The following is a 20,480-nucleotide window of genomic DNA, read 5'->3' on the forward strand; positions in this document are numbered from 1 at the left end:
ATTTATATCAAGTGTTATAAATGAAATTCTTATGCTGAGGTACATGTATCCAAAGAAAATACAGCCTACTTAAACAATATTTTTGCTCTTGATTTTCACACAGATTAGCTTTTTCATCTGCCAGCAAGTTCTTTCTCATTATTCTGCAATTATTTCTAATTTCTCTGAAGCAGCACATTAACTAAACATAAATAAATTATTTTCCACTGTGAATAAACTGACTCCATATCCATGAAATCATTTGCACTGGAGTTAAAATGTGAAGGACTCCTATTCTGAGTTTCCTGAGGGATGAGGTGGACCTGAGTGGTGACTCATGACCATGTCACAGATGAAGTACAGAGATCAGATCCATACAGATCCTTGTGAAGCAATGTTGGATGTCTGTGTTACATATTGCTACATCATAATCACATGAGAGCATGGTACAGAGACAAGCCAGTGGCTCTGTGTGATGTTAGGCAAATAAAGTCAGGTTTTTAACCTCACTCTCAGTCCTGGATCTGTCAGCAACGCTGGCAGTGGAGAAGTAAGGATGCAGAACGGATGTGATAGCAGTCATGGAACAAGAAAAGTTGTAAAGAAGACATACAGTAGACCAGAGAGAGATTTTAGTGAAGAGATGAAACAGGACACAATACATTATCAATATACTCCAGTGAGGGATGTAAAAGTTGGGAACCTATGGTCTAGGTGCCTGTGATGCTGCTGAACTTTTCCCCAGGCTCTGTGCTCTGAGGCCTTGAGAAATTCCTGTGGAAGGAATCCTGCAAAGCTCCACGGGAACAAATGTATCCCCAGACCTGCAGGACTAGAACTAAAGCCTTCATTTGCAGTGTCTTCTTACACCAGGTTGACAACACTGTTCTCAAATATTCAAGTAGCCACAATTTTGCCTGCTTTCCCATTACATGCAAAGCAATTTTAAGTTGCAAGTGCATGTCTTAAATTACTGGTCCCAACAGTGAGCCTATAATGTAGCAATGATTTGCAAAACACTTGCAAAAACCTTCAGAAGAACAGTTAATGATAGGATGTAATGTATCAATATACTCACTCAAAAGCCATGAATCAAACAGAACAAACAAGCCACAATTCTAACCAACATCTTCTTGGGAGGTAAAACAACAACAACAACAACAACAAAGATGATCTTCAACAATAAAAGCCATTATAACTGAAAATCCCTGATGTATCTTCTGTCTTTCAATATGCACGGTTTAATAAGAGTTCCTTGGATAAGGTGGGCAAAACAGAGAAAATAGACGCCTTCACCACAGCCATCAGTAGAATTGCTGCATTCTTCAAAGCTCTTGCAGTTTTGTGCCAAAGCCTGCTGGAGCTCACTGTGCTGAAGGACGTTCAGGGACTGAACTGCCTTCAGTATGCCACTGTGCCTTATGTTTTACCTGTGCATTCCCCAAAAAGCCCAGTGCTCACTGCCTGGCTATATCCATCCCCAAAACCGAGATTTTGATCTACCGTATGCTTTGCTGAGGAGTAGGTTTTGATCTTCACAATGAGAGATTCAGGGATTTCATTTTCAATATAAAAAGCAGCATAACAGCACATTGGAAAATGTCAGGTAAATACATAGGCTCATTCCCACACTGGTCAGCATTACCATCAGGAAAACTCTGGGGGGAGGAAACGCTGAGAAAAGAAACTCAGAATCAGAAGTCATTACGGGCATAACTCATATACAAGACAAAGCAAACTGTTTATTTTAAAAATTATTTAAAGCGAGATATGCCTGAACACATAATTTCCCCAGGGATAGCTGGGTCTCTGGCAAGCACTTAAAACATGCATGCTTCTGGGATAAAGTTTTTTGAAGACAAAATGCTACCATATTGATTAGCATGAGAAGGATAATGATTTTCAAAAGCACATGATTTCTGGAAGTTCAAGCTAGTCAAGAAAAGTGGTACCATATGCCAAATGTGCTGGACACTGCTGAAGATCTGGCCTTGTCTCTTAGGATTCAGTCAGAATTTAAGAGGAGCAGAGTTAGTGAGAAAATACTACCTATTCGGTAATTTTGAGTCATTTGCTGCAGGAAAAACAAAACAAAACCAGCAGATAGCAAGCAAACAAAACCCTACATCCCAAGTCATCTTTACTTTGGTTGCTTTTCCTCTCCTGCATGCATGGTACGTGAACTGTGAAACTCTGAAAAATTTAAATAATTCAGGAATCAGAACCTGTCTTTCCCACCCTTAACTGCAACTCAGTCTTATTCTGGATCATCTCAGAAGGAAGGCTCATATGGTGTCTTCTCCTCACATAGCTTCTCTCATAGCTCACTGGGAGTTTCAATGAAGACAAATCTGCCAGGTATGGGGCACACACCATCTGACAGGGCCCCTTCATCATTCCTAGCAATCCACTGCCCTTATTTAGACCCAGATGTGTCTATGGCTTATCCCCAGTTATTTTTACCATATTGTTACCTCTAAGGCTTCCAAAATTCCTACACAGGTTTCATCTCTACTGGCTGTCACTCTAAAACTCAACCTTTTTCATACCCAAGAAGTTGTGCAAATTGTTTTTCCCAGCCCATCTTCCACATGTGCATCCTGCAGTGGATGCGGGAGCTGAGCATGCTGATGATGATATAGCAAATCTAATTGTATCATTATAGCCACCTTAAAGGGAAAGCCAAACTTTCATATGCCTAAGGGGAGTGGTTTAACAAATTTATATGCAGATGGAAGCATATCAAGAGCAAACAGCTAGTCATTCACAGAATAAATATTCCCATAATAAGTGCATAACAAGGAGCGATGGTAGAGCATGCAAAGCAGATGGCTGATCTGTGCAACTAAATGTGTGGGTCCCAGCAGCCTCATTTATGCTTGCACTTTCCCTGTTTTAGACTCTAAAGAATGAAAATAACAAAACAAGCAATAAAAAAAGAACACTGCTCCCTCTCCCCCCAAAAAACAAACCCAAAAAAGCCCCAGCCAAAACCAAAAAGAGAAAGAACAGGCCATTCCAGGAGATGAACTGCTGATCCACTGAATGAGAACTGCCAGACGATACACACTGGAAATCAGGATGTCCCAGGATCTGCTGTGTTGAAATGCCTACCACAAATGTGTACCTGTCAGTCAGACTGGGGGACCTGTTACCCTTAAGACCCTCAGCCATGTGCTCCAGCTGAGTGAGGGATCTTCTTAGCTGCCAGAAGACTTTGCTTTGCAAATGCAACCTTTGCAGACACAGCTGGGTGTAAACTGGGAAGCTGCTACCGGCTATCAACCATGTTATTGGGATGCTGAGTCACTAAAAAGGGCAACTACACTGATTTTAATGGGACACCTATCACAGTACCCTGAATGCCTCAGACAGCAAGGTTCAAGATGTACCTTACTGTATTTTAAGTTTGAAGGAGCAAAGAGTATTGCAAATAATGGTATTTTGTATATTCTGGGTTAGGTAGGAAGAAGCAAAGCAAGTGTTGATGGGAGTACACAAGGGAGTCCAGCACATCAGGGAAGACAATCTTGTGACTGACGGTGCAGGGCTGAAGATGAAAAGACCTGGTTGATCCTTTCAGTACTGTGAGAGACCTCATGGAGGATGCTGGGCAGTCACTTGCATTCTGACCTTCTGCCTCCCTGCTACAACATGAAGATAGTGAAGACCACTAAGTGCCCTTCTCAGGTCTGAAAACTTAAATATTTCAATTCACCTCTTTGCATGTGGCTGTCTTTCTCCTGACATGGGAGGGAATGTGAATATTCCAGAATCAGATGAAATGTATTATTATAGAAATGCTCATCAGGAAACGCTGGGTGTGAACTCAGTCACATCTAAAGGACTCTTTCAGGTCCCTACACTAAAATGTTAATCATCATTAGTTTATAGTTGAAAAGGTCTCATGTCTGCTTATGTACAATGAAAATAATGCAATCAGTCAAACCTTCATTCAAAAAGAAGGACAGAGCACACATTTCAGTGTTTTGTCCTCTTATTTTTTTTATGGTGATTTTTCAAAGCTATAGAAAATTTACAGCTTGGTTTGCTGTAAAATTTGTTTTCAGCAAACTCTCTCTTCAAATTAGTGAGTATTTAAATGTGCCATATGGTACATGATTTTAGTTTCCCACATAATTTTTGTTTACCCCATAACGACCTTGATGTCTTCAGAGCTGGAGAATGTCTGATACCAGTAATCATTTAGGAGCTCGAGGGGACCTTTTTAACATAATTTTTAGTATCCTAGAGTATTATGTGTCTTAACAGGGGAAAAAACCTACCACAGGCTTGTTTGATATATGCATGTCTACCATGCACATGCACTTCCTATCAATGTGGTTTGATATCAAGATTGGCCCAGATGACTTTATTGTCAGGGGAATCTGGACCTACTCTAGTCCGTACTGCAGGTTTTTAGTTTAGTCTGAGATCATGCATTAAGTCTTGGAATTCATTTCTATTGTTGAACCTTTTCAATCTCTGATATTGTGAAAAAAATTAATCTTGAACTTCAACAACTATAGGCTGTATCTCAAATGATCTGGAAATTATGGATATTTAATGGATATTATAGATATTTCTCAGAAAAGATTATATCATGTTTATACCTGCTGCGAATCTTCCTCTGAGAGTATTCCCCAAGAAACCCACCCAAACTAGGGATGTACACTCCCGGGACACCGCCACTTCAGCCACTATGAGAAAGGATGAGTTACTTCTTCTGCAACCACCTTTGTAAGACTTCCCACTAAAGATCAGTCTTGTCCAATAGGCAGTGATTGCATGGGCAGCTTGGCATCAAACTTCCAACTGAGCAACAACAGAAAAAATTCACTGTCCCAATGTACTTTGTGTCAGACAATCAAAAAAACCCACCATGCTCTCATTTGCCTCATCCTAAGAGAATGGCATTGCAGGAGGACAGTTAAGTGCATGACACACAGACCAGCCAAGAGGAATGGAGCCACAGGTATGATGCAGACTAGCCAGGACTCTGGGGAGGAGAAAACCATTTTGTTTTCCCAACAGGCACAAGCTATTCTTGCTGATGGGATTTCAATCAGTTCACAGCAGCTGGAACTCCACATCACAGAGGCATACACAGCTGGACAGTTAGGCACCAAAATCAGTCTCAGTATAAAAGGCCACCCAGTAGAACATGACAAGTATACTCAAGTTGAATGTCTTAAGGAGCCCTGTCGAAGAGATGCATACAAAAAAAGCAGTGGTTAGCAGAAAAAGTCATTCTTCTGATATGTCTTAATAAAAATATACCCTGAGGAGAGAAATGCCAATAAATGGACTCAGAACTACCTACTACCCAAAACTCCTGAAGAGACTGTAACAAGAAGAGGCTCCTCAGTTAAGCAAAGTCAACAACTGTGCAAGCCTCTGTCAGTGAAGAATCATACAATCCTGACCCTGGGTTGAATTCCTGCTGTGATACAAGAAATCAAAGGCAAGTCCTTGGTGAAACTTCAGATATACCTTCAGAAAACAGCACTTAAAGAAAGCAGGCAAGAAATCCTTGAGGCTTTGGTACAGGTACAGCTTGGGGATTAAAACTCATTATAACCATTTCTTGCCAAAACTTCTTTCTCTTTCCTTTATTTTGGCACAAGGCCTAGGGTGAACAAGAGACCCTTAATCACCCAAATCAGGTTCCCCGTTTAAAGAGTTCATTTAAAAGTAAGGGTACAATCATACCATGTTACACCTTGAGTTTATGTTAGTTGTTTAAGCTCTCACTAAATTCACTCTGCAAACAGACTGTCTGACTGGCTGAAAAGCCAATGCAACACAGAACACACTCTGTAAGAATACAAGGATTTGCATCTCAAAATGCTCCAACTCTACAGTCCAGGATCACCATTGTCTAGAAAGACAGTGATGTCTGACATCAAAGTACAGTTGTGCTAGGATTGCACTGCCTGAGCAAGGAGCAACGAATAATTTACAGAGCCATGGCTATAGATAGACATCTCATTAGGCAGATTATCTGAGTTGAAATTTCAAGAACCTTTAGTAAACTATTTTTATACATGAATCAAGGACGACTCCATAAAAAGCCCCAGTGATCAAAAGAGGTCAAGGCTTTGGATTTTGCACTGCATCCTGAGCTGATGTGTCAGCAGAGTGATGCTGTGCACTGCGGGGAGCGGCTCCTCCCCACGCTGATGCAGAGGGAAGAGTGCCACCTGCTGAGGTCCTGCCAGCCTTCCCGCATCAGTCCTCTCATCATCTGCCGCTCTGACCACATTGCACCCTCCTCTGCCCGTGTGGTATTCCAGATTGCTCCGGGGTACCATGTGCCTTCTATCAACAGAGCTTCCTGCTGTGCTGGAGTTACTGAAGGGAGTGAGGAGGCATTCAGCCTAGGGACTTAAAAGAGAATAGGATGGGAATTCCCTTTTCACCTGAATCAGGCTGCAAATCTCCTGGGAACTGATGTGCTAGGAACTGTTTTTTGATGAATTTTCTATTTACCTGTACAGCAATCCTTTGTAGTATAGGCACAACCATGGATTAATTTTAGTCAATTTACACAAACAAAGTGAAACACATATCTTAGGATACTCCAGGAGCAAGGACAAACAGGCTACAGGAATTAATACCATTAATGGAACTGTGACTTTTGCAACCATGATTGGGGAGAAGATCAAAATGAACATGAAGGATAACATCCACTTCAGTGTCTGTGCAACTCTCCAGTCCCATGGGCATTACAGAGAGCCCAGATTCTGCAATGGCTGCAACGTCTAAAAGTCTTTTTGGTATTTTTTCCAGACAAACTTGTGAGACATGTAACTAGCTCTGAACATGCTCAAATTAATATTTAGTGTACACGTTGAGACACTAGATGAAACAAGGAGTCTGGAAACCAGGACCTACAAGAAAAAACTAGATGAACCAGACTGACCTGCAGAGGGAAGGCAGAAGGCAAACAAGAACACAACTTCTTCTGCATACTGATGATGAACACAAGAAGATATTTTACACTAAGAAAGCACAGTAAAACTTTCTAATGATCAACGGGGTACTGAAACATATGATTTGAACAGGCTCTATAGTCTGTCAGTGGGAGTCTTAAAAAAATGCCGGACAAGCTTACATCAGGGTGACACAGGTATAGGTGATTCTGATGTGGTAAAGGGCAATAGCCTAGAAGTCCTCCTGAGGTCTCTCAGACTGCAGGTTGCTCCAGTTCCTCTCTGAGGCTGTGCTACCTCTGTGTCAGTGCAAACTCACAGTCCTAGATGCAAACTCCAATTTGTTAGCTCAAGTTTTAAGACATGCAAGTCCTTCTGGAAATTTTCAGTCCAATCTGCAGCCTGCTGGCTAACCCAAAACGTTCTCAAGCTTTAATTGAGTGGTTCATCTGAAAATTTGCATTAGGACATTTTGCAATAAAGAAGCTTCAGCCACTTTTATTTCTGAGCACTCTGGTTTTGTATCAAATTATTGTAAATTTTAATGTAATGCATGCAATACTGATTTAAAGAAGGTCATCATTATGACAACTGGCTGCTTCAAATAACGTGACCTTTCTCCTACAGTGTATTATCAGCAAGACCCATCGAACAATTCATCTCAAAATCACTACTTTATCACTCGGTGTTCAGTTCTGGGAATTTACAAAAAAAAAAAAGGTCATATGAGTGGTAGCAAGATAGAAAACTTCACCAAATAATTTTTCTGAAGTTGTACTTCCCTTGTGTAAGCGCACATCACTGTCATCCCAGGACAAGGGGCTGGCAGTCGGGAAAAGCTGCCTCCTCCCAGTAGAAGCACAAGAAAAAGTTGTACCTTGAGAGGGATTATCTCTGCTAGAGACGGGATGCACAATTTGCTCCATTCATTTGCATAAAAAATGCTCTCCCTGTCCATTGTGCCGGGCTCTGTCTCTGGTGTGTTACAGATGGAAGTTCCTTCTTCCTCAGCGTGGGAAACAGGCAAGAGCAGCCTACAGGCTCTCCAGAGTACAAAGAGCCAGAGGCTGGTATTATGAGAGACCTTTGCACCACTGCTTAAGTGGGACCAGGGGTCTGACTCTGCCCAAGCTCTGAAATGCTACAGAAGCACTTTGTCAGCACAGGCAGGACACATTTTTAATTATACATCTCTGGTAATATCTGAATCCCTTTGCTTTGCTCTTGCTGTGAACAACAATTGTAAAAGTCAAAGGCTCCATCTCAATCATGAGCCGTCTGATCAACATGTGAAATAGCTGGGAAAACCCTGCCTGAATAAAAATTACAGAAGTACTTAAACAGAGGCCAAGATGAAGAAAATGAGTAATAGCTACTCTACAAGAGGAATTATGATAAAACTATAACATAGAACATATTCACTCTTTTTTTTTTTCATGCTGTTGTAACAAATATATCACAGGGCCAGAAAAAAGAAAATGCAAACCCTTAACCAGATGGGCAGACAGATAAGGTACAATTGCACATACTTCCCTGAAGAAAACTGTGCTCAACCAATCCCACAAACAAAAATACAAGAGACAGCCTCCCAGAGTTGAATCCAGCACATTCCTGCCATTCTCATCCATGGGAGGTGGTGTACTCTATCATCTGTTCTTTCCTGTGGCTGCTATAAAACACAGTAGAAAATTGTACTGTCACCAGATTATATAAACCGTGTGTTGCATCTAGAAGCATGAACCCAGTGGATGGTATGAATCATGCAAAGAGAAGAAAAGAGAAGGAAATTGTTTCACTTTTGCACTTCACTGAGTACAAAGTTAACTGCATGGAAGTGAGGTTTTCTCTCTTTATATTTGCATAGGCATGGTAAAATTTACTGGTATGGTTCCCAATCACCTCCAGTTATGCATGTATAGAGATTCTTATTTTCACAACTTGAATCTCATATCTACGGATAAAGAATCAAGACATTTCAGTTTGTCTTGAAAAGCAATGCACTTCTGAGGCTGTGTGCTAACACTGAAATATAAGTCAGCAAGTTTAGTGTTTATTATTAGCAAGACTGCACTATTATGAAATGAAATTGTGTTCCTGCCAACAGTCAGTGTTATCAGAAATACAACACCGAAGCATTTCTGCAAAAGAATTCAGTCAGAAGATCTGAAAATTAACGTAACAACAAATGTCATTATAGAATATTTCAATTTACATATGTAGCACACGTAGGATTAATTTGGGATGTATATACTAATTAATCAATGCCAGCCTGCAGCTCTTATTTTGTCACTACAGCTGGACCTAGATGGCAAATCTCACTGTGTGAGCTTGGGACAGTTATAATGAGAAAGGGATTGGCCTGGCTCAGAAAAGTGCTCACTCAATAAGTTTTGCTGGCAGTCTCTGCTCATGCGGTTTTGGCAAAATCACCACCAAGCCCAGCTGCTCTGCTGCTACTGCCATTCCTGGTGGACCTGCTGGCTGCCCTTGCAGAGGTGGGTGACCTCTATTTCCCAACTGCTTCTGTGGTTCCTCCCTTATTCAAAGCTTTTCTTGCAATATAAACAGACATTATCAGTTTTAACTACATAAATAGCCATGTAATGCCGAGCAATAAAAATAACCAATTCTAGTCTCCTCTCAATACAGATTTGGACTTCATATACCTTTTGAACTACATTAAATGAACTTTACTCCAAAATGAGTCGGAAACTTCAATTTTATTTTATACTGTATACAAAAAAAATGCATATAAATTATCTTGCCTACATCCACCTGAGAATAATCGAATAGTTTTAAATTATTTTTCAATGGCATTTTATGAATAAGACAGCTCTTTCCTCTCTTACACAGATAGCTCGAGTTTTAAAAATAAAATACACAAAACATATCCCTAGCCTCCAGGTAATCCTTATGAAAACTAAATTAAAATAATGGATTTGATGCAAAATACTGTGTTAAAAAGGTACCATTAATGTAATTTTAAATTAAATAAATATTTTCATAGATCAAGTGATTTAACCATAGCAGTTCAAAGTAATTTTAAATGCTGCATAGCTACATTAGGATTGTCATCTTCAGCTGATGACAGCATTTTTGTCAGAAAAAAAATAGAATCAAGCAATTAATTAAAAAAATATTTGTATTGGGTCTGGCTGAGATGGAGTTGATTTTCCCCATAGTAGCCCTCAATAGGGCTGTGCTTTGTAGCTAGAAAGGTGTTGATAACATGCCAGTATTTTGGCTACTGCTGAGCGGCCCTTGAACAACATGAGGCTCGCTCTCCAACCTTACTCCCTGACTCTCACAGGCCAGTGGGCTGGGGGTAGACAAGATCTTCAGAGGGGACACAGCTGGGACAGCTGACCCAGCTTGCCAAAAGGATATTCCATACCATATGATGTCTGCCTCAGCATTAAAAGCTAAGAGAAAAAGAAGGAAGCGGGGAAGGGCCTTTGTTATGAAATCTGTCCAAAGCAACCATTACATGTGCTGAACCCCATGCTTCCCAGGCTGAATATTGCCTGCTAATGGAAAGTAGAGAATAAATGTTTTTGTTTTGCTTTTGCTTCTGGATGCACAACCTCTTCCTTTGCTTTATTAAACTGCCTTTATCTTGACCCACAAGTTTTTTTAATCTAATTTCTCCATTGAAGGAGCTGTTGGGAGGAGGGAATAAAGACAAAAGGGAAGAGAAGGGGCTATGCTGGGCTCTTATGTTTGCAGCCAGTCCTTGCTAGGAGCAGACTTTGGCCAGAGTGCTGTCAAGTGCACTGGAAACAAAGTGGATGAGAAAGCGTGGAGTATAATAGATACTGGAATACACAGCTCTCAGGAAGGAAGGGAGGCATTTGCCCTTCGCTCCCTATTAGTGACTTTCATTAGAGTTAGTACAGGCTCTTCCTGGGCAATGAATATTCTTTTACTACCAAGAAACGACTTAGTCTTAAAGCAGGGAAGATTCTGTCTTCCAGGAGCACTTGACCATCTCAGAAATGACTGCAAGTCTAGAGTGCTCCTGGGAAAGAAGGGTGTCTCAATGTCCGCATTGTGTGGGCAGAGCAGGGGAAGAACAGAAAGGCAGCCCTCCTGTTCAGAAGCAAGAAAATCTGCCATATTGGGGTACAGATGGAAGTGGAAGGGGTCACCCTACCAGACTACTTCAGCAGGCCTCTGTCCCAGTGGGATACTGGTCGGTTTAAGTACTGAGCACAAGAAGAAAAATTATGCAAAGACAAGGTTTCAAGCTACCTGCATCTGTACTGGAGAGCTATTTTGCTGACACAATTCATAGCAACATTAAGGATAAAGAAGAAAGCAACTCACATGACTAAAGGACACAGTTTGAAATTTGTTTTTCCAAGAAGGGGAACAATTGGAGCTAGCACTCTTTATGAGGAAAAATGATCTGTCAAGAAAACCAGAGACTGTATATAGATTCTGCTCTTGACCATGTTGAAACCAATCAGATGGTTTTGAGATTTTGAGAAAGTCATTGAAAACCCGATTTCTGCAAAAATTTCTGTACCTTTTCTGCATGAGCTATGCTACTTTTACAAGTGCATTTAATTGAAGTATAGACAGAAATCTTCAGCTCCAACTAAACCAAATAACTGTGTCTTTAAACACATCAATTCTTTGAGGAAATGGAGCATTAAATGCTATGTCTTGATCCCTCAGGTCTAGGCTTCTTACTTTATGTTCTTGCACTTTATTGGTCATACAAAGTGGCCCAAAACCAGGAAGGGCATAAGAAACCTCTGCCCAGAGACTGCACAAGTCTTCTTGGGACTTCACTATCAACTTTGTCAATGGGGTGCAAGGTCAAAGTAAAGCATGATCTGCCTAGTCTTCACCTTGGGAAACACACCCTACTAGATAATGGATGTAATTGCTGCTATAAATTGAAACATGAACGGATAAATTTATGACTGTATCCAGCAGTGACAGTGCATGAAACTTATTCAGAGTCAGATTTAGGCACGTCTCAGATGTAAAAATTAAGACTGTTTACATATTTTGTGGAGACATGAAGGATCAGCTCAAGGCTTGTAAATACCTTAAGATTCTCAAAATTCCAAAGAGTGCTAGCAAAAGTAAAAACTGTTATGAGTTGCCACATGATAACCTTTTCTGCCCTGGATGTTGGCAGCTATCTGATAAAAGGCTTGTCACACATGCTCACTAATGGAAGAATCTCTGATCCCTCGTGGCCCAGGGCCAGCAATATTGAACAAGTAGTGCATGAGAAACACAATGATTCTGACTTTGTTTCAGCTGTTTTTATTTTTTAATTTCTCCACCTCAAACAATGTCAGAGGGTCAGACAAGCATTACACTTACTACAGAGAGATAATGACTATTATAGCCATAGATTACTACCTTATTAGTTTTATATTTCTAAACAATGTCAGAAGATATCAGACATCTCTGGAACCTCTGACCTAAACTCTGAAACACTATTTATAGTATCAACTAGCATTTCTCAGAAAAAAAAATCTTAAAGGAATCATAAACACTTCAGTCATGTAGGTTACAAGGCAGTGCATTTTCTGAATCAAGTGCCTTAGCACAGATAAACTATAGTTCACAAACAGTTTAAACTACCAGAAGTTGACACTGATGTGAAAGAAGCAGTTTGCCCTGACTCATCTCTAGCCACTCTGACCCTCTCTTGCAGCAGCCTACAAAATCATGTCTGAGCAGTGAATCAGACTGAGAATCCAGGCTAAAACAACCCCCCAAACTGTAAAATAATTAATTTTAGCCCTATTGATTTAATATGCTCAAGCCATTTGTCAAACCAAAGCAGAAGATATCAAAACTAGGCTCCTCAACTCTATTTTAAAAAAACCCAAAGAAAGCAGACTTACACACGTAAAGGAAAAAGCCCTTGTTAGCAATATATGAAGTTCTGTTTCCTTGCTCATTCACAGAGTGCATAGTGCAGAGGATACTGTGTTACCTGCAAGAGTTAGAAGGTGTTTACTGATGGGTTTTTCACACCACCTGGTATTAGACTCCTAAGTTAGACTATCAAAGTTTTCTCAGCTCAGAGCATAGAGGCAGGCACTGCCCATCAAATGCCAGATTTTAACTTATATGCCCTGGGAGGTATTTAGCTTATCCAGCTCTATGCCCTGATGCCTTGGGTAGTCACTTCTTCAAATACTTGACCAAGCAACACCAGCACTTTGGGGGTACAAAGCACTTCAACAAGAGACCTACATTCAGGCAACTCCTTCAAGGCAAGGTGTATCTTGCTGTAGATGGGCTCTTTCCTCTCCATTAATGGAAGCTCTATAATGTCTATAATGTAGACATGGACTTAAAAACACCAGCAATTGTCAGGTGGAACTTTGCTGTTTGTCTCTCAGGCACCTGGCTTCCCTGCTGCCTTAGATATGTGTTTCCTTTAGTACTTGAAAAAGAAAGCTGCAGTGAAGCAGCCTTGTGGGGGGAAGGAAGGATTGGAGACATCAGCCCTAAACCCATGATTTGCTTTTTTATTCCACCAAAATATTGTAAGAAGTGAAATCATACAAACAGGCATACAAACAGGACACCTACTTTGACAAGTTTGCCAAGGAACCCATCATTGCGCCTTTTAGGTTGTTGGTCTAGTTGATATCCATGAAAGTGTGGAGCTAACATAACTACCTTGTACTGAGAATTGAACAAATGTGTCCCAACTAATCACTGCATATTATTCCTGAATTTAAGCATTCCTGCTATTTCTAGAACTGGTCTTCTCCGTTCTATTTACTAATCTCAACAACTTATGGAGTATTTGTTTCTTTAAATATCTTGGGTATACGAGCTCCTGGGGAGTAGAGACAGATAAGGTCTTTTGGACCTCCTAACTCATAAAGAACTGGAAGAGAGGAAAAATTGGATCATAAAATACAAGAGGTCTGATTTATCTCCGTGTTACTCCCACATTATGCATTATACCATCTGGATCATGAGAGTTAAACAGATGCAGACTGCAGGGTGACATGGAGGGAATTAGACCTTTTGTCATTTGGACCCATCCCCTCTACTATAATAAAAGCAACTTCAGTATGCCCTTTTTAAAAATTATGGAAAAGTCTGTACATTAAGGAAAAAGCAGTGAAAATCTGTGTATTGGAGAGATATGACAGACTCACACAGACTGCATGCCTGGAGCTAGACATGGCATTATTTGAATTTGCCCGAAAAAGAGCAAACCAAAAGCAGCACTTTGAAGGAAGCAAATGATCAGCTCTCCTGAATGGCATTTGCAAACACCCAGTTTCAACATTTATTCCTAATTTAAAGTACCGTCCAATTAAAAACCAGGCCACTAATTTCTCAAGAAATTCTTGCCTTCAGTAGGTTTCTAGACTCGCCGGTGCCCTAAGAAACATTTGTACTTTCTGCATTACCCTGCTCTTACTCCAAAACTTACAAAACTGATTGATACAAGGCACGGACTGTACTGATGACAATCCGTAGAACTGCTTTTTATCGTACAAGCATTTCCTGATTTTCAACAAAAAGAGAAAAGGAGACTTCAGAAAAGAAAAAAACCCCCAAAACTAACTTTCTCTGTCTTTCCTCTCACACACTGCTAGCCAAACAACAGTATTACTGCAACATCACTTCAAAAATATTTACATAGTACTAGTGGGAAGGCAGCTAAGCTGTGATACTTGTACATGCCTGAACATTTGGCCAAGGTAAAAAACAAATAAAGTTGGCAAGTTTCTTTTTAATTAATTGTTATCTATTCCAACTAGACCAAGCAACAAATCAGAACAAATGTTCATGCTTTTGCAGAAATGGAAAATAGCAAAGTTATTTTCCAAGGTAAGGAAATAGCTAGTGGGAAGACAATAATGTTTTTAATTAGCAAGCCAGTGGAGCCAATCTTCAAATTTCCTTTTCAGTGCACAGGATTAGGTTCATTTAATGAAATAGAGAATTTTTATGGTGGCATGCAGATCATTCTTTGGTAGATGAATACGACAGTGTTCAAGATACCTTTAATATACTAGCTTTTGCTTTAATCACAATTGCATAGATAACTTAAAATAAGCACCTCATTCAGAGAAAGAGAACTGCTGAACTATTGGCTTAATGCGTAATTACTCCTAACACCTATTGGCCTAGGGATAGGAGGAAAAGAGAGTGGCACATGTGATGCCAATGTCTGGAAATGGCTCTGAGGTCCTTTGTGGAACTAATATGCATGGCAGAAAATTGCCAGAAAGTATGCTCAAGAACACATGGATAGTAACGCAGGATAACAGGTTAGAATAACCAGGATTTTGGAGACCAATATTTTGGAATGATCATGCAGATACAGGCAATTTGACTGATACACTTCCATTTCAAAAAGCTTCTGATGAAGTTGTCTATCAAACTCAAACTATGAAGGAAGAATGACAAAAAAGATGTCAAGAAATTTTCATTGCTAACTAAAAGTGAAAAAAGAAGGTTAAGAATAATTGATTATTTTCTTTTACAGTGGATGGATATTACCTGACAGTCTCACGGACACATGTTCAGTACACTCACAAGTTAACTGGAAAATGGAGGAATAAAAAGGGACAGAGTTTTCTGATGATATTCAACTACAGAGGTTAATAAAAACAAAAACTGACTGCATATTGCTGCAAAAGGATCTCATGATGTTGAATGATTGTAAAATAAGCAGAAAAATGTAGTTCAATAACAAATACAGACACTTGCTGGGAAAAAAACCCAAAACAACAGCCTCAGGTATTCACTACTTCCTACAAGATGCCTGAGATTCAGTTTTTGCCAGTACAAGAATTACAGCCACAATAATAATTCAGTAACAACCTTACAGTAAGAAAAAGGTTTTGGTAGCACCTACTCCACAACTGAACTTTGGAATCCATTGCTACAAGACACCGAATATCAAAAGAACAAATGAATACAAATGGAGTACAAAAGACACACTAGAGGCAAAAAAGACCCTTAGGGGCTATTAATTGCAAAAATGCAATATAGTGTCTGGCTTCAATGTGCCTGCATGATAAATACCTCAAAGGAAGTTTAGATGGCTTACTATCTGTTTACCATGTCCTTACACTTCTTTCCTGAATACCCAACACAGGCCACTGACACAGTGCTATAATTACCTTTGATTCAATACAGTGCAGCCCCTTTCTATGTTGCATGATGATCACAAGCAGTGCTGGCAAAAAAAAGTAATTTAAAACAGAGAGAAGAAACCATCTGCATTTTAGAACAAAGACACCGATCCTAAAGTACCTTACATTTAGCTATTAGGAAAGTAAATCAAAGCCTTTTGAGAAAACCTTCTGATGGATTTTAACAGACTTTGATTGCAGGCTACAGCATCACCTTGTAAAAAAAAAAAAACAAATAAATATTGCTATTATTGGTTAGAAATAGGATTTAACTAAAACCAGAGCTGAACACTCAGGCTTGCAGAACACGCAGGCTTGCGGTGTGGAATTCACCATGAATTGGGCATAACCAACAGCCAAGCTAAAAAATCCTAAGGGTGTACTTCTAAAATAAGCTATGAAGAAAAAGCTGTGGTAGTGGCACTGATGCCTGGAATCCATCACGTTACCTCCAGATAAATTACTCTAAAAGTGTCCGTTTCTTCCCCTTGACTATGAAGGCAACCCAGGTGACTAGTTCAGATGCAGAAGTTTTCATTAGTGGTCTAAAATCAGATGAGATGAATCCCATAGCCCTAGAGTCTCATTAACTGAAGTCCAATTTAACTTTTATCTGCACCTTTGCGAACCAAACTCTCCAAGTAGTGCAATATTTGCGAGAATCAAACATTTGATATGCGTGGAATAAATTATTTCAAAGAAATACACAGACAATTTTAATGATATATTGTAAATTTTGAGGTTACTGAACCTGTGAGTCAGATAATGTAGCTACTTACATCAGTTTTAGGTCGTGCTCCAGTTGACACTTGGTAAGGTAAACAATCTAGATCCTGGTAGTCTCCTCTTCTATTTTTCCAAGATCCTTTTTCTTGATGATCTCCACAAAAGCCTGTCTCTACTTGAACAGGGCACTGTAAGAGAATTCAAAAAACCCTATAAATAAAGGCAAGTCATAAATATTTTTAATGTGAAGTCTAAGATAAAAACTTTGGAATTGTATCTTTTCAAAGCCTTTTTTTTCCTCTGATGTAAGGCAAACATTTAGTTTCAATTTTTTTTTTCTCAAAAGCACCTGCTGCATCATTTTTACATTTTGCTAAGTTAGACATCCAGCCATTATGGGAAGTCGCCTCCTTAACATACATAATACAGCTGGAGAACTAATCAATAGTAGTACACCTTCCTAAACTTAAAGGAACTGAATCACTTTTTAAAAAGAGAAAGAGTTTTACTCAAATTATTTAAAACTATCTTTTAACTTTATTTCATGTTTACTTTTGTATGTTAAACAGAGACCCAGCAAATTCCCATTTTTAAATTACAGACTCCGAACTATTCAAATCCATTTTTCCATATTCCCCAAAACCTGGGGAGTTCTCACTTCCACACCATTTTTTGAAAGGTGGATGTCCTAACTCCTGGTCCACACTGAATGCAGTGTCAGGGAAGAGACCAGCTGCACAACATCCCCCCAAATATCCTGGTTTGCCAAGGAATAACTGTGTGAGTGAGCAAGAAGCAACACATGCTGCAGTCCAGCAGAATTCATACTACAGATAATCAGGGAAACAGGATCATGGGTGCGCTGCAGAGCAGTCCCAAGCTGTTGGGTACAATCATTCTAATCAGCCCATTTTCAGGCTCTTCCCTTCCACAAGGTGACAAATTTGCTGCTGATCTTTTACAGCAACTGCCCAGCTCCCAGTTAGTATACTCATTTTGCAGGTGTGCTGGTTTGGGTGTAAAATGAGGAGGCTTTGAAAAGGTGACAAAAGAATTAGTATGCCACCCCCAAAAAGTTTGAAGACAATATACTAATGCAAAAGAATTAAATGAATGTGTGAGTTAAAGAAAAATTTTGTTCAATGAAAGTCTTATCTCTAATATAAGATGGGGTAATTATAATCAAACAGGATTTCCCTGTCATTCATGAATAATAAAGAACTAAAATGGAAAAAAATGTGATTTTCGTTCTTAAGATCTCCTGCTTTTTTCTGTACTGAAACTGACTACAAGATACTAAGTGGCAATGAAGCAGATACATTAAACAACGGGAAACACACTGCAGCAAGAGTCATTTACAAAGTGCCTCCTTCTATAGTGCTAAGAAAGCTTTTTTCATAGGAAAGGTATAGATTTTAGAGGAGTGGAACTATTAAATGTGTTTTTCCAAAACCTAGCAATTTTGCTGTTAGTACATTCACACAGTACAGCTTTTTGCACTTAAATCATGTGTTTATAACATTGGTGAGAGAATGTTTCAGAAAATAATTTGATTATAGACAATTATTTATAATATTTTTTCTGGATCAGCTACTGAGGAATCCAGTCAGTGCCACTTCCTCATAATATTTGCCAAGAAAAAAATGACTAGTGTCATTCGTGGTTTACACAGATGTAGAAACAGATCACCCCTTAGCATTCATGTAAACGTTATTATGTTTTAGAAAACACCTTGAATTTGCTCACCAAAATGCTGCAAGACTCCCTAGTCTCACCCAATAGGTCCCATAATATTTATTCACCCAGTCGATTTTCATTAGCAAATATTTTGGCTTCTTCTGTAAAATTCTGTTCAAATGAGTACTATTAATAACAGATACTTTGACAACAGGAAAATGCAAAGAGTAAAAAAAAATCAAAGAATTGCTGGCATGAATAGGTGAAAAATCCTTCAGTACAAAACTAGCTGGTTCAACCTAGTGGTTAAATTACAAAATATATTTCTGAGATACAGCATTTGCCATCAGAAATAACTCTGTCATCTGTTAAAAACTGTCCACACCCTCAAGAGACCAACTTTCAGAGCAGCAACTCCAACAAACCATGTTGCCACTCATACAGTAGTTAACTGCTTTGGAGATCTCAGGTACCCAAAGTCAGCCTTTCATCTTTGAACAGTTCACCCAAAACCAGTGTCAATCATAATTTCTTGTGTGAGTACCCAGTTGAGGATAAAACCATATGAAGAACACAAAAGTGGTTCATTTTATAGAAGCAAAATTTACCCAGTTACTAGTAAACACATTTGAGATAGGCCTTCTTTCTATGCAAGTTACATTTTAAGTGACGAAAATAAAACATTTGGTATGTGTGGAACAAATTACAAGCTATAGTTAGAAATATGGTACAAATAGCATGAACTGATAGAATATAAACTACTCATACAACTTGTGTGAAAACCAGACTCTTATTTTTTCCAGTGCAACTGTCATTTTGAGATCCGCAGTATCTGTTTCTTCACAGTAAATTTAAGGAGAGATTTATGAGGATCTATCTCTTCTTTGACTATAAAGTAAGACTAAAGCCACCCATTCTGAGGCTGAGGCAAATTATTCATTAATATTTAAATTAGAGCAGATGATTCCCTTGCTCTACAAATTCTTTTGCAGGAGACAGCAAATGGCATCCCATCATCAGTTCCACACCCGATTTTCAAGACTCCTTTCTTGCTCTGATCTTTCTGGTCTCATCAGAAAGACTTTGTGTTAAGTGATCTGTCCAGCTTCTGTATTGAAATTGGCTCTTGGAAGTTTAAAGGTCACTTCCAGTTTGTCAAATCAGGCTACAATAAAATGGGGATGACTCACATATTTGCCTCTCCACAGACAACTAAAATGAAGAGATCTCTCCTATTCTTTAGAGTGGGAAGAATATGTGGCCTGATTAAAGAGGACTGCAAACTGCTCAAATATCATATTAAGCAAAACTAATTTTGGCACTGTTGTTAGAACATCCTCACACCCTAGAACAGGCTTTTGGTAGGAGGGTACGTCTCAGGGAAAAGGCTGGGATGAAAGTCCTGGCCTCTCTCTACTCAGAAGACGTCTTGCCACTAGGCTTCAGGAAGAGAAATGCAAGCATCTGGGATGCTGGTGATGGCATTCTCCATGCAACCATTTCTGATGATGCTGTTCTTATGTATCAAAGTTCATTTGAAAATGTTGCCTATTTAGATTTTTCTGCTGTTTACATGCAAGATGCCCTTCACTGAATGCTTCAGCAAAGGATTTGAAGTCGCATCCTATGATCTTCAAGGCATCACGGAAAAAGAATGATGCCCAACCAAATAATGGCTTTTACCTTAGTAGAATAGGCACAGCCATAAAATAATGGGTGTCTGGATCACTGGTTACCAGACTGTCTCACAATGGGAGGTGTTTAAATTCTGATGGCTGGGATTTCACTTTCAGACAGAAAAGCAGACTACAGTGCCACTGTATTTTGACAGAAGACATTGAGCATTCTTCTGCAAGAAGACAGAACACTGTCCCTTAATAGGAAAATTAATTACAACATTAATTTTAATTACAGTTGGGCAGAGCTGGTTCTGACTCGCTGACATGTGCAGTAAGAATGAAATGAGGAACAGCCATAGCCATTCTGTTACTAACACTCTCTCTGTAGAATATGGAAA

The 20,480-nt window shown here is 39.4% G+C and overlaps 1 protein-coding gene across 5 annotated transcripts in view; it reads right to left on the minus strand.

Moving 5' to 3' along the window:
* The window catches only part of STARD13 (StAR related lipid transfer domain containing 13), a 322,774-nt gene that overhangs the window by 191,866 nt on the left and 110,428 nt on the right, over positions 1 to 20,480 (minus strand). For all 5 annotated transcript variants that reach the window (XM_032099570.1, XM_032099572.1, XM_032099571.1 and 2 more), the window contains one exon: positions 16,840 to 16,974. In XM_032099570.1, coding sequence (XP_031955461.1) covers positions 16,840 to 16,974 — 135 coding nt within the window. The remainder of the gene's footprint in view (positions 1 to 16,839; positions 16,975 to 20,480) is intronic.

The sequence above is a fragment of the Corvus moneduloides genome, chromosome 2 (assembly GCF_009650955.1).
Source record: "Corvus moneduloides isolate bCorMon1 chromosome 2, bCorMon1.pri, whole genome shotgun sequence".
Classification (NCBI taxonomy): domain Eukaryota; kingdom Metazoa; phylum Chordata; class Aves; order Passeriformes; family Corvidae; genus Corvus; species Corvus moneduloides.